This window comes from Gossypium hirsutum, chromosome D04 (assembly GCF_007990345.1).
Source record: "Gossypium hirsutum isolate 1008001.06 chromosome D04, Gossypium_hirsutum_v2.1, whole genome shotgun sequence".
Taxonomy (NCBI): Eukaryota; Viridiplantae; Streptophyta; class Magnoliopsida; order Malvales; family Malvaceae; genus Gossypium; species Gossypium hirsutum.
The window spans coordinates 43,801,738-43,815,077 of NC_053440.1; the positions used below are offsets into that span (position 1 = coordinate 43,801,738).

A 13,340-nucleotide genomic window follows, 5' to 3' on the forward strand; every position below is an offset into this window, starting at 1 on the left:
AATTAGTCATGTAACTTGATAAGTCTATTCGGGCATAGTACTGATAGTTTGAAATTGTTACGATTTAGTCCTTAATGATAAAACTTGAATTAGACATAGAAAATAGAAAATAAACTCGGATTAAGCTAAAATTTTTAAGGCTTATATAAATTGACTAAAAGAGGGTTGGTAAATGTATAGATCTAAATTCGGGTTAGTTTAATCGTAGGTAGTAAAATGACAAAAATACCCTTAAATTAAATTACTTATAAAAAGTTTAAAATTGGTTGACATTGCTTCCACATTGGATAAGATTGATGTGTTATAAGGTCGGGGTGTGTCTTGAGAGGTCGTTAGTCGGAAAGTCACTTAGGTGACTAATGTAACGCTTCGAATTTGGGCTGATTTGTCATGGTCGAGTTTAGGGTGTCATAAATGATATGGGGGAGTTCCCATAATTAAAACAAGTTATTTTATTTGAGAGCATTTTAGGTTTTTCATTTTAACAAAAACCAATAAAAATATGCATATAATGATATTTAAATTTGTGCTAATTGTATATGTAAAACATTAAATTTACCACTCGACCAAAACTTTATTTTGATATATTTTTACATTTTTAATTTAATATGCATAATTTATTATCTCTACTAGTTGATATATATTCATAAAATATTATTAATTGAGTTAGTGTCATAAGTTAACTTAACACTAATTCACAATTAAAAATAACACCATAATAAATAACTGTACTAATGCATTTAATATTATTAATATAATTTTTATGCCTGGGATAACATTTCTAGCAAGAGATGGTTGCAACCGTAAAGATTTAGAGTTGGATCTGGTACACAAAGATCTACAAGCTTGTGCTGAGCTCAACCCGAAGTATCGTATACAATATTTTATCTCAATAATTTTCTCATGATCATGATATCTGATCAAATCTCTTCATAGTCAAACGGGTTACACGATTCACAATCCGCGTACGATCCCACCACCTCTCTTACATAACAAAGACAAAAATGAAAAATCAGTTGCCCTTTCCAATTTTTGACTGCAAAAACGCCACCGCAACACTAAAAACCCGCCGTCTCAAATCAAACGAAGAAACCAAAAGCTTCGATGGCCATCGCCGCCGCCATTTCCCTCTCCCTCCCGCCACAAACTCGCCGTTCCTCTGCCTCCATCGCCGCCCCTTTTCGATCAACTTCTTCTCTTCATTTCGATTCTCTTCGTTCCAACTTTTCTTCTCTTAAAAACCCTAACCTTCGAGTCTCTGCATCTTCCATGAGCATCGGAACTCCAGAGAAAATCTCCACGACGTCGTTCCTTGACCGAAGGGAAAGTGGATTTCTTCACTTCGTTAAGTACCACGGCCTTGGGAACGATTTCATTTTGGTAATTTCTCCAGTTCATTTATGTTTAGCTGAAAAAATGTAGCAGAAATTGCCTTAGCTGAATTCTTGTTTATTGCCGTAGGTTGATAACAGGGACTCGACGGAACCGAGGGTTACGCCGGAGCAAGCGGTGAAGTTGTGCGATAGGAACTTCGGTATCGGAGCTGATGGAGTGATTTTTGCGATGCCCGGAGTCAACGGTACCGATTATACTATGCGAATCTTCAACTCCGATGGCAGCGAGCCCGAGGTAATCAGCTTTTCCTTGCTCAAAAGTTGCTAAAAGACGTATATATTAGTAAATATATTTGATTCAAACTGAAACCAAACTTTCAGTATAAATACAAGTTAAAACTTAACTATCCTGTATAAAAATAATTTCATGCCTTAACACAGTTCTTATTTATGTTTTTAATTGTTTAAATTCATTTAGCAATGAATCTACCTTTTCTATTTTGTATCCAAATGCTTATTTATTTGCCTTTTCTATCAAAACTAAAAGTCAGTTAGTGAAAGTGATAACTAAATGGGGACTTAGTGTGTCACTTTGATTCTTTGGTTCTCTGGTTGAATCACTGAAATTGAATATTGAGTGGTTTCTTGGATCAATTATGTGTTTTTTACGTAAAAATAGAATTTTGGCTTTATTTTTTAATTAATATTTTTTCTTCTAGATGTGTGGTAATGGGGTAAGGTGCTTTGCGAGATTCATTGCCGAACTTGAGAATTTACACGGGAAGCAAAGGTATAGTTAATGGCGTGTACTTCTATGTTCCGAGCAGTCATAATGTTGCCTTTTGTATATGTTTGAAGCAATGTGTTATTCTCTTTGTCCTAAAATGCGGCTTCATTGTTAAAAAGTCAGTTTGAAGTTTTATGCTGAAATGTCTTTGGGGTTTCATTCTCTTCTAATTTTATGCAGTTTTACTGTGCATACTGGTGCGGGATTAATTGTTCCCGAAATTCAAGAAGACGGAAAGGTATTTTATTTGGCATCTTATATGTTGCAGTACTCCATCTATGGTGCTTAATGCATCTGACATGGAGCTGCATGATCTCAGGTTAAAGTTGATATGGGTGAACCAATTCTTAAAGCATCAGATGTTCCTACAAAGTTACCAGCAAATAAAGATCAAGCTGCTGTTAAAGCAGATATCAATGTAGATGGAGTAACTTGGAATGTGACTTGTGTTAGCATGGGAAATCCACATTGTGTGACTTTTGGAAACAGACAAAGCCAGGTTTGTATTTTGGGTGATGATTGGTGAGAAGATTAGTCTGGATGTTATATTTATATGAACTATTCTTAACTATACTTCCTCTGCAATATTCAAATATTTTTGCTTGTTATTTACTGCCTAGTAAACTTTTTGACTCGAGGTTTGGCTTGTAGCAGACAACAAGACATCTACCCGTGCCGAACTTTTGTTGGCATATCAATTATGTGCATGGGCCTGAGTAGCATAAACCTTTTACCCATTGTATGCTTCAAGTGAAGAACAACACTAGGAACTGTTAAAAGAGCTGTTTGTTTTAGCCAATTTCGTACAATAACCTACTATTCATTGATGCCTGCGAAAATTGTCTTTTACATTGAATTACTTGTTCTAGAAGAAAATGCTTTCATTGACTGATGTCTTCAGATACATTTCCTCTATTCTTCCTTCTCTTTTCATTTGCATTTCTAATACTTCCCTTCTTTTGCTTAATGATTGCGATTGAGCAGAATTTGACCGTTGATGAACTAAATTTAGCTGCAATTGGTCCTAAATTTGAGCATCATGAAATGTTCCCAGCTAGGACCAACACAGGTTAGTTATTATCTAATCTCTGAGATGATGTTAAGCAATCAATTCCTTGGGTAACATCTATTAGCACAGCTTCATGCTTTTTGAATGTGATGAAATGGTTTTCCTATTACATGATTGTCATTTATCTCTGTTAAGCAAATCCACTCTCTAACCATGATTATGCCTTGTCTTGTTAGAATTTGTGGAAGTTTTTTCTCATGAACACTTGAAAATGCGTGTTTGGGAGCGTGGAGCAGGTACTCCCATGTGCAGATATAAATGAGCCATCATTTTGGGTTCTTGTTCTTGTTAAAAGCTCATGTCAATTGCCTTTCACAGGAGCAACACTGGCTTGTGGAACTGGAGCTTGTGCTGTGGTGGTTGCAGCTGTTCTCGAAGGACGTGCTGGGAGGGTTAGTGTTGTTCTGGAATGTTTAAATAGTGTTAATGAAATAAGGTCAATGGGCTTATGCCAATGAAATGGGACATTGATGTCTTTCATCTTGAAGTATTTAACCTAGTTTTCTTATACCAAAGAGGAGGAATTCGAGATTCGTTCCACATTTGCAGGGTGAAAAAGAGGTCTTTTTTTTCCCCCCTTCATCTCAATTGATTATTTTATTATACATTTTGTGAAATAGAGTTGCACGGTGGATTTGCCCGGAGGTCCGTTAGATATTGAATGGAAGGAGGAAGACAATCATGTGTACATGACTGGCCCAGCCGAAGTAGTGTTTTACGGATCGGTTGCAGTGTGATGATTCTAATATTGCTAAGCCAATTTTCATGTAGCGAAAACATTGTCTATTTGCTTGGATTTTGTATAAGACAATTTGGTAGTCTTATGAATTCCACATTCTTTTTGGTTGTCTTAAATGTTGGCTTTTGTTTCAACTTTCTGCATCTCACTTAAATCCTTGAGGTTTTTTTTTTTGGGGGGGGGGGGTTCAAATAATTGATTACTTTGCTAAGCTGGATACTGCTTCTCCATAGAATTTTACAATTAGTTATTTTGATTAGACAAATTACGTGTATAATTTCTCATAAAATCTACGTGAGAATTAATCCTCGAGGATCATTCTATTTCAATGCAATTTTTTTCCCTTGTAGAAAAATATAGTTTCCATTCATGGTAATGGAATATCAACACAAATCACATTTGAACAGTATGGTAGTTACATACCAATTTCAAAACCTTTAATTTTAGAATTCTAAGTGCTCCGACGGTATTTTGTTAGAAAAATATTTGTTATAACCTTGAAGATTAGACAATTTTATTTTAAGAAAGGTTGGTCTAAAATCAAATAAATTTACATTGTTTTATAAGTGAAGTACTTATTTGATGTGTATGAGTTGCATGCATAAAGTATGAAATGTTATGTTAATTAAGATTTGGAGTCATAAATAATATTTAAAGGTAAAAGGTTTTTAGTAAGTAAATTATTCTAGATATAAAATTTATTAGTTTTTTTAGTGAATTATAATAATAGGGTAAAATATGAACAATCAATGCAACTAGCGCGACTCAAACCTAGATTTATACTCAAATTATTAAGTGTAATCCCCACAAGATGAATTTGAGAAAGCTACCTCTCTAACCAAAATCAATATACGTCGTTGATCTTAAAAACGGAATTTAATCAACCCAACCATACTGATCATCAAATTCAAAAGTGATATTTGAAATTTCATGCTGGGTCCCTCACATGTTCCAACGGCTCTCACAGCCCTCAAGTAGCCGTTGGGAAAAGCACACAATTTGAACATACGCTGCTCTGCTGCCAAACCTGTACTAAATAGTAGTAAAATTTTGTTATAAAATAAGAAAAAGAACCGAACGACCCAATTTTTACTTCTACAAAGTGAGAAATAAAAAGGAAACTAAAGTAAGATCGGAAAACAAAAAGCTCTTTGCAAATCGCATCTCTCTTAATTTTCTTCAGATTCTATTCAAAAGATTTTCACTAAAGGAAGAACTCCAAGTAAGATTTTTATTTTGAGTTTTATAATTTCTTTTTTTTTCTTTGAAAACTTGTTTCGTTGGGATTCGTTCATCATTGTATGATTTTGATTAGATTTTTCTAAAAATTTTTGAACGAGAAAGAACCTACAAAGAAACGATGTCGCTCACTCCAGATCAGTTTAGAAAAGGTGCGATGGGAGGATTAGTACCATCTCCATCTCCTTTCCTCACTCCCCGACCGGAACGACGCCGTGCCGACTCTAGAGGACCTGATTGGTTCTCTAATCGCCAAGATAGAGATAAAGAGGTTAATGTTCAAGTGCTGCTTAGATGCAGGTATTTTTGTTTTCTTAAAAATTTTAATTAATTTTTATTGATTGAAAAAGAAAAGTTCTTATTTGATATAATCTAATTCTTGATGGATTTGGTTTTAGGCCATTGAGCGAGGATGAGCAGAAGATGAATGCTTCGAGAGTGATTTCGTGTAATGAACTTAAAAGGGAAGTTACTGTTTCGCAAAATGTAGCTAACAAGCAAGTAGACAGAGTTTTCACTTTTGACAAGGTAAAAGCTCCAGCTCCTATTTTACGAAAATGCCTATGGGTTTATTAGATTTTTTTTTTCAAATTCAAAGTTTTTTTTTCTGTTTTGTTTTTGCCAGGTTTTTGGCCCCAAGGCACAGCAAAGAACAATATATGATCAAGCCATTGCCCCAATTGTTAATGAAGTACTTGATGGTTTCAACTGTACTGTCTTTGCCTATGGACAGACTGGCACTGGCAAAACTTATACAATGGAGGGTGGGATGAGAAACAAGGTATAAGATTTTCTTGTTAAAGAATGGACATCTTATTTGATGCACAATTTTCTGTTTAAGAAAGGACATTTTATAGAATTATGTGCTGAAAAAATTGTCCAAAACATGTCTTTTATGATTATTAAGTAAAGGAGTGTGTTTTTAAATACAGGGTGGGGACTTGCCTGCTGAGGCTGGTGTTATTCCAAGAGCAGTGAGACAAATATTTGATACCTTAGAGGCCCAAAATGCTGATTATAGCATGAAAGTTACATTTTTGGAGCTTTACAATGAGGAAATAACTGATTTGTTAGCTCCTGAAGAGAGTTCAAGATATGCTGAAGATAGGCAAAGAAAACCGATTTCTTTGATGGAAGATGGAAAGGGTTGTGTTATTGTGAGAGGTCTAGAAGAAGAAGCTGTATATAGTGCTAATGAGATCTATACTCTCTTGGAACGTGGAGCAGCCAAAAGGCGTACCGCTGATACCTTGTTAAACAAGCGCAGCAGGTTGGGTTCGTTAATTTGTTTGATTTGTTAATGATGCTTAGTGTAAGAACGTTTTGAACTAAGGTGACTTTCTTTGCCTTGAAGCCGTTCTCATTCTGTATTTTCCATCACTGTCCACATTAAAGAATCGGCTGTGGGAGATGAGGAGTTGATAAAATGTGGCAAGCTTAATCTGGTTGATTTGGCAGGGTCTGAGAATATTTCTCGTTCTGGTGCTCGAGAGGTAGGTAGATGTATGCAATTTTAGCTTTGAAGTCTACTATCTCGTGCTTAATTAATCTTTTTATTTGAATATAGGCTTAGGGAAAAATGGTGTTTCTTATGTATTTGACATGTCTTTGAATGGATATTTTTCTGTAACTATCAAGTTTCTTCATCAAATTGAATTTGCAGGGTCGTGCAAGGGAAGCAGGAGAGATTAACAAAAGCTTACTTACCCTTGGCCGGGTCATAAGTGCACTTGTGGAGCATTCAGCTCATATACCATATAGGTTTGCTTCCTTAAAACTCTTTTCTGTCCATGGAGTTGCTTCTAAATTTCTTTTAGTAACTGTCTTCTCGTGGTTACCGACATTCTTTGCAGGGATAGTAAGCTGACAAGACTCTTGAGAGATTCTTTGGGAGGGAAGACGAAGACCTGCATTATTGCCACAATATCTCCATCTGCTCATTCTTTAGAAGAAACACTGAGCACTCTAGATTATGCATATCGTGCTAAGAATATCAAAAATAGACCAGAGGTTAACTTAAATGCCTCTTTTGATCTATTTAATTGTTTATTTATAAATATTTTGTTTACTAATGAAAAGGCTAATAATTTCAGGCAAACCAAAAAATGTCCAAGGCTGTGTTGCTTAAAGATTTGTACTTGGAAATTGAGAGAATGAAAGAAGGTTTGGGAAGCACTTACAATTTTACAGATCTTTGATTGATACAGAAATACCAATTTAGAATCTTATAAATGTAAAACAAAATTGATCCAGATGTTCGAGCAGCTAGGGACAAGAACGGTGTTTACATTCCTCATGAAAGATTTGTCCAAGAGGAAGCAGAAAAGAAGGTAACCTTCCAATATTTCTCTTTAGTGCACTTTATTAGGTTATGATTTGTTGCATATTCTAAATTTTAAAATAGGTCATTTCCTCGAATTTTGAAGAGAACTTAACGTTTCTTATCAAAAAAGGATACTCTTAATGTAGGCTCTAGGGGATTGATTTGAATTTTAACTCATAACCTTGCAGGCAAGGATGGAGAAGATAGAGCAACTGGAGAACGATCTCAACCTTAGTGAGAAGGTTTAATTCCCACTCATTGTAGTTTCAGCTTTTTCTTTCCATGTAGCATTTATATTGATTCTTCTTGATCATGCAGCAATCTAATAAGTATCATGAGCTATATCTCACTGAGCAAGAGCAAAGATTGGACTTAGAAAGTGTCTTGAAGGATTTTAAGGTAAGAATGGACTGGAAATATTAAATATTAATATTTTTTTCTCCCCGTTCTGGATGATATCCGGCTCCTAAATTGATATTTTCCTCCAGGTAAATCTCGAAAAGACTAGGACAGAATTGCTTGATCTTCAAGAGAACCACAGGGCAGCCATCTTGACACTGAAAGAAAAGGAATTCATCATCTCCAAACTGCTATGCTCAGGTACCAGTGTCATTTTTGGAAATCTTCATTGGGTATCATTTTGCTTATCAGTAACAATGACAATTGGTTTATGAACAGAAAATTCTTTGATTGAGAGGGCAAAAGAGTTACGTAGTGATCTGCAACATGCATCAGAGGACATAAATTCACTTTTTGCTAAACTAGGTATAATAACTTCTTGGTTACAATCAGTTGTGTTTGCAATAGCCCATAATGCTCACTATGTTTTGATAGTTTGGGGCAACATGGTGCAGCTGACCTAATTGTCTGGGCAGCTCCATGAATACAAAAGTTTCGGATGAAACAACACTAGTACATATTAGTATTCAAAATTGAAGATAAAAAAAATGCACCCTCATTATTTCAGAGACCTTAGATATAAATTTTCTTCTGTGCAGATGATAAGGACAAGATGGAAGCTGAAAATCGAAGCATTGTTTTAACATTTGGTTCTCGGCTTGATCAGCGCCTAAAAGATTTGCATAAGACCATCCTTGGCTCCGTTTCTCAACAGCATCAGCAACTTAGATGCATGGAAGAGCATGCTCATTCATTTCTTGCCAGTAAATGCGATGTAAGAGTGTAAAAATTTTGCCGTGTCTTTCTCTATGCATGTGGCTACATTACTTTGTTCATGATTCATGAATTATTGGCAGGCAACCAAAGCCTTGGAATCTAGGATTAAGAATATGACAGAGACATATGCTTCAGGAGTTATAACAATGAAGGAACTTGCCAACAAAATCCAAAGGAGCACTTCCTCCGACCTGAAGGAAATGAGTTTTGCATTTTCGTCTCAAATAGAAGCCATTGAGCAGGTATGCTATCCAAGGAACCCTAGTTTCTCTCAAGTTGCTTATAAGAAAACTTGTGATTTTTGATTTGCTTAAGCGGTGTATGAATTTTGCTTTTGTAGTTCCTTGTTACTGCGGTGCTGGAGGCCAAGAAGGTTATTGAGGATCTCCAGAGTTCTCTTAATGAACAGAAGGAACTATTGGTTTTCTCTGCTCGACAACAAGAGGAGGTGGGTATATTTGTTATTGTCCAATTTCATTCATACTATCACTCTCTTGAGTAAGTTTTTCTCATATCTGTGGATATTGACAGGGATTACACCGCAACTTGATTTCAGCACAAGAAATATCCAATGCAACATTTCATTTTTTGACTGACATCAATAATCAAGCTTCCAAATTCATGACAGTCCTTGAGGAAATGGAAGCCAAGAAGTCTCAGCAATTAACAAACTTTGAAAACAGATTTAAGGCAAGTTGATATTCTGCTTGCATGATTGATATGGGAAAGTAATAAAGGCTAATAATGAAGTAAACTGCTGTGAAACAGGAAGAAGCTGTTAGGGAGGAAAAGCAGGCTATAGAAAAGATTGCAGCAATATTAGCAACTTTGACATCTAATAGAAGTGCTATGGTAAGTAAGCAGCCACTTTCTATCTTGCAAAACCACAAATGCACAGTAGGAATTTTGCTTACAGAAATTATTTTATATAGGTCTCTGAGGCATCAGGATGCATGAAGGACATGGATATTCAAGATAATAGGACATTGCAGCAGCAGATGTCCATGATGCAACAGGTTTCAGCAGATGTTGGGAAGGAAATGTGCAAGTATATAGAAAAGGTGGAAAGTCATTTCGTGAAAGACACCTTCTCAGCGGCTGAATCTAGGGGTATCATGGAAGATGGCCTTCAAGAATGGTAAGTTTTCATTCGATTTGCTAGTTGAAACAAATTTCTGTTTCAGCAAATCAATTGGCAAGTTGCAAAGCAGGCAATAGCTGCCCCCTGCTCTCTATTTATTTTATTTGATCCCATCTCTTCATTTAATGCAGCTCGAAAATAGTGAATGTTTCTAGGCAACAATGGGAAAATGCTAAGACATACATAAATGAACTTAATAAAAGCAGTCTTGCAGAGATCAAATCGACTGTTAGGTAAGCTTTTCTTGTTTTGAACTTCCCTTGTTGTTTAGAAGAGGTCTATTCTGCCCTAAATTGCTGCTGATTACTTTGACAGGGAAAATATCAAAAGAAATCACACAGTACATGAAGAACTTTTATCCACACTCTCTTCTACTGGTGCAGAGGTTGGTGCTAGAACTGAGATATGTATATAATTTTTTTTAGAATTGTATCTTTCTCATTATAACTCTGGAAATACTGTCCATTGGCAGATTTACTACTTCGTGACCGAGAATGTAAGAAGGAAATAGACTCCCTCACAAACTGTTGCTTAGATAAACTTAAAACAGTGCAAGAAAAACATGGTGAAAGCATTTCAAATATCAGAAGTGAAGCTGAGAAGTGCATCACAAGAGACTACTTGGTAGGGTTTCCATATATAGTTTAGAACATTTGATCTCAGAATAATGAACATCCAGCTACCATTGTTACATTGTTATAGAATTTTTGAACATAACTGGTGTTGCCTTGAACAGGTTGATAACCATCCAATACCAAAGAAGCGAGACATAGTCGTGCCCAGCTTAGCATCAATCGAAGAGATGAGGACATCGGCGTTTGAAGATATTGAGAAAGAAGAAAACAACTCGGAGAACAACAACAGATCAAAATGGGGCTACAATGAAGGCAAAATCCAGCAACAGATTACGAGTTTATCACCCAATAGAACTCCTTTTGCGGATGTTAATTCATTATGATTAGTGAAAACTTACACAATGAATGTGGTAGAAATGCTCATCAGCTGATGAGTACAAAACCCTTGTACCTGTTATTAGTTAGCAATTTTAGGATAGAGTATGTTGTTGCAATGCTATATTGGTAGAGGTCTTTTGGCATCAAATAATTATCACATCATTTGTTCATTGTTGATGCCATTGCATATTATGAAATTTCTACTTTTATATGCTAATTTTTACTAATGTCCCGATTAATGGGTGCTTAGAGGCACCGGTTAAACTATTTAATGATCATTTTAGGATAATCGTTTTTCCAAGTTTTTGAGCATAAATGAAGATTAGAGAAAAAAAAAAACTCCATTAATACTTTATTTGGTGAAACAGACTTGTCTTTTTCACTTTATACAAAATGAAATTCAATTTATTAGAAATTGAATTCGAGCATTTTTTTTCTCAACTATAATTAGAATAAAAGTGAGTTGTTATTTTATTGAAGTAATTGTTGAGATATCAACAAATGTATAGGAGTAGGAATCAATACACCCCGTCAAAATAAGTATGGTGTAACAACACCTAGTTTGGAGAGGCAACGATGAAAACGTGGCTTGGACAATGGTTTTGTCATTGCATTTGCAAGATGGTTAGCAGTGTAAGTATGTTTTACAATAACCTGATGTGCTTGTACCTTATTTTGAACGAAATGAAAGTCAATAGCAACATGCTTCATCCTACTGTGAAAGATTAGATTGTGACAGAAATATGTCATACCAACGTTGTCACAAGAAATCATTGGTATCAGAGCCAATTATTTTTTAAGGGCCTTTTGATTTATTAAGAAAGAACAACCTCTATTTTCTTATTATTTTGCTAAAATGCCTTTAGCTAGTTTTACACCTCTTTTACCACCAGTCTTTAATGGTGAAAAATACCATATTTGGGTAGTCAAGATGAAGACGTACCTATAAGCTTTTGACTTATGGGAGGTTGTGAAAGCGCATGTAGAGCCACCACCAGCTTCTTTACAATAACTTTTAAACTTATCTGAAGTATACTCGGTTCCATTATTAGATCTGACCATCTTTAACTTGTTGTCACTAATTTTCAACTTGTACTTTAAACTTTCAGAAAACTTCAGCTACATCAGTTTTTTGCATCAAAAAATAAACCTAGCAATACATTGTTGAATCATCAGTAAATAAGATAAATCATCTACTGCCATTCAAAGAAGATGTCTTCATTGGTCCGCATACATCAGAGTGTACCAAATAAAGCTTTTCATTTGCACTCCAAGCTTTATTTGCTGGAAATGAAAGCCTTGCATGCTTCCCAAATTGACAGAATTCGCAAACACCATTCTGATATTCAATTTTGTCCATATTCTCAACCAAATCTGTCCTGCTCATTTGACTGAGGGACTTGTAGTTTTGTATGTCCCAATCTTTTATGCCAAAGTTTTGTCTCATCAACTGGACTCGTATAAGCTCTTGAGTTCGTTGGGTTCCAGTCCAATACAAAGCTCATATCTTTCATCAAGACTGTAATAACTTCCTGTCCCAACAAGTCTAATATAGTGCAACCACTATATTTGAAAACAACACTATAATTTTTTTCAAGTAGTTGACCAATGCTAAAAAGATTATGATCTATTTCAGGCACTCAAAGAACATCTAAAATTACTTTAGTACTTGATGGTGTACTAATCAGCACATCGCCTTTGCCCTTAACATATATGAGTTCGCCATTTCCAACCCTCACTTTTGAAATGCAACTTCTATTAATTCTTTTGAAGATGCTTTCATATGAGGTCATATAGTTGGTGCATCCACTGTCACTCAACCAACCTTTTGCGACTTTGCTTTTTGGTGTAAAAAAAGAGGTTGTGAACACTTGACCCTCCTTAGCATGATTTCCTTCAGTTGTCTGAGCTTGGATATTCTGAAGTGGCTGAGGCTACTGAGTTTGCCCTTTATTTTTGCAAACTTTATCCATGTGTCCAAACTACTTACAGGCTCTACATTGTATGTCTGGTTTGAAACAACATAACTTTTCCAAATAAGTAGTCTTTTTGCAGCGAGAGCATTGTGGATATTTCTTTTTTCCACCTTCTCTTCTCGACTTCTTTATCTTTTCTGACCAGATTTTCTTTCCTCTATTGTTAGAGGAGCTCGAGCCTTCCCTGTTTCTTGCTTAAAAAGCTCCCTCAACATGCTTCTCATGCCTTCCAGCTCTCATCTGTTCTTGAGTGTACATGGCTTTTATCAGCTCTGATAGAGAGATCGCGGACAGGTCTCTCGAATCTTCAAGAGAGGATATTTTTTAATCGTACTTCTCAGGAAGTGTAGTAATCACCTTCTCGACTACCCTGGTATTAGGAAACTGATCTCCAAGTAACCTTATGTTGTTTACAACAATCATGATTCTGTCAGAATACTGTTTGACAGTTTTGGACTCCATCTTCAAGTTCTCAAAATCCCTCCTTAATTTAATAATCTACTGCTGTCTTGTCTTGTCTAGTTTGTACCTTGAAACTCTTCCTTTAGTTTATCCCCAACTTATTTTGGAGTCTCACAAGCCATAATTCTGGTGAAAATTATA

At 35.6% G+C, this 13,340-nt stretch overlaps 2 protein-coding genes across 3 annotated transcripts; both read left to right on the top strand.

Moving 5' to 3' along the window:
• The first annotated feature begins 1,005 nt into the window (after nt 1–1,005).
• Nucleotides 1,006–4,045, top strand: LOC107899279 (diaminopimelate epimerase, chloroplastic). The gene is made up of 9 exons (XM_016824948.2): nt 1,006–1,380; nt 1,462–1,629; nt 2,054–2,124; nt 2,302–2,359; nt 2,441–2,620; nt 3,106–3,190; nt 3,367–3,426; nt 3,509–3,582; nt 3,811–4,045. The coding sequence occupies exons 1-9, from the start codon at nt 1,105–1,107 to the stop codon at nt 3,925–3,927; spliced, it is 1,089 nt and encodes a 362-aa protein (XP_016680437.2). The 5' UTR covers nt 1,006–1,104; the 3' UTR covers nt 3,928–4,045.
• An 890-nt stretch (nt 4,046–4,935) lies between these two features.
• LOC107899280 (kinesin-like protein KIN-5B) lies at nt 4,936–10,978 on the top strand. Of its 2 annotated transcripts, XM_041091212.1 has the most exons (24): nt 4,936–5,151; nt 5,274–5,468; nt 5,567–5,696; nt 5,794–5,949; nt 6,101–6,438; nt 6,523–6,661; nt 6,832–6,929; nt 7,022–7,178; nt 7,262–7,331; nt 7,422–7,498; nt 7,680–7,733; nt 7,810–7,890; nt 7,980–8,091; nt 8,170–8,256; nt 8,490–8,665; nt 8,748–8,909; nt 9,008–9,115; nt 9,199–9,357; nt 9,436–9,519; nt 9,600–9,805; nt 9,940–10,041; nt 10,124–10,217; nt 10,268–10,432; nt 10,545–10,978. In XM_041091212.1, the coding sequence occupies exons 2-24, from the start codon at nt 5,290–5,292 to the stop codon at nt 10,764–10,766; spliced, it is 3,156 nt and encodes a 1,051-aa protein (XP_040947146.1). In that variant the 5' UTR covers nt 4,936–5,151; nt 5,274–5,289; the 3' UTR covers nt 10,767–10,978. The 2 variants fall into 2 exon arrangements, with proteins under 2 accessions (XP_040947146.1, XP_040947145.1); XM_041091211.1 differs by lacking the exon at nt 10,545–10,978 and having other exon boundaries at nt 4,969–5,151; nt 5,245–5,468; nt 10,124–10,426.
• Nucleotides 10,979–13,340: the final 2,362 nt, after the last annotated feature.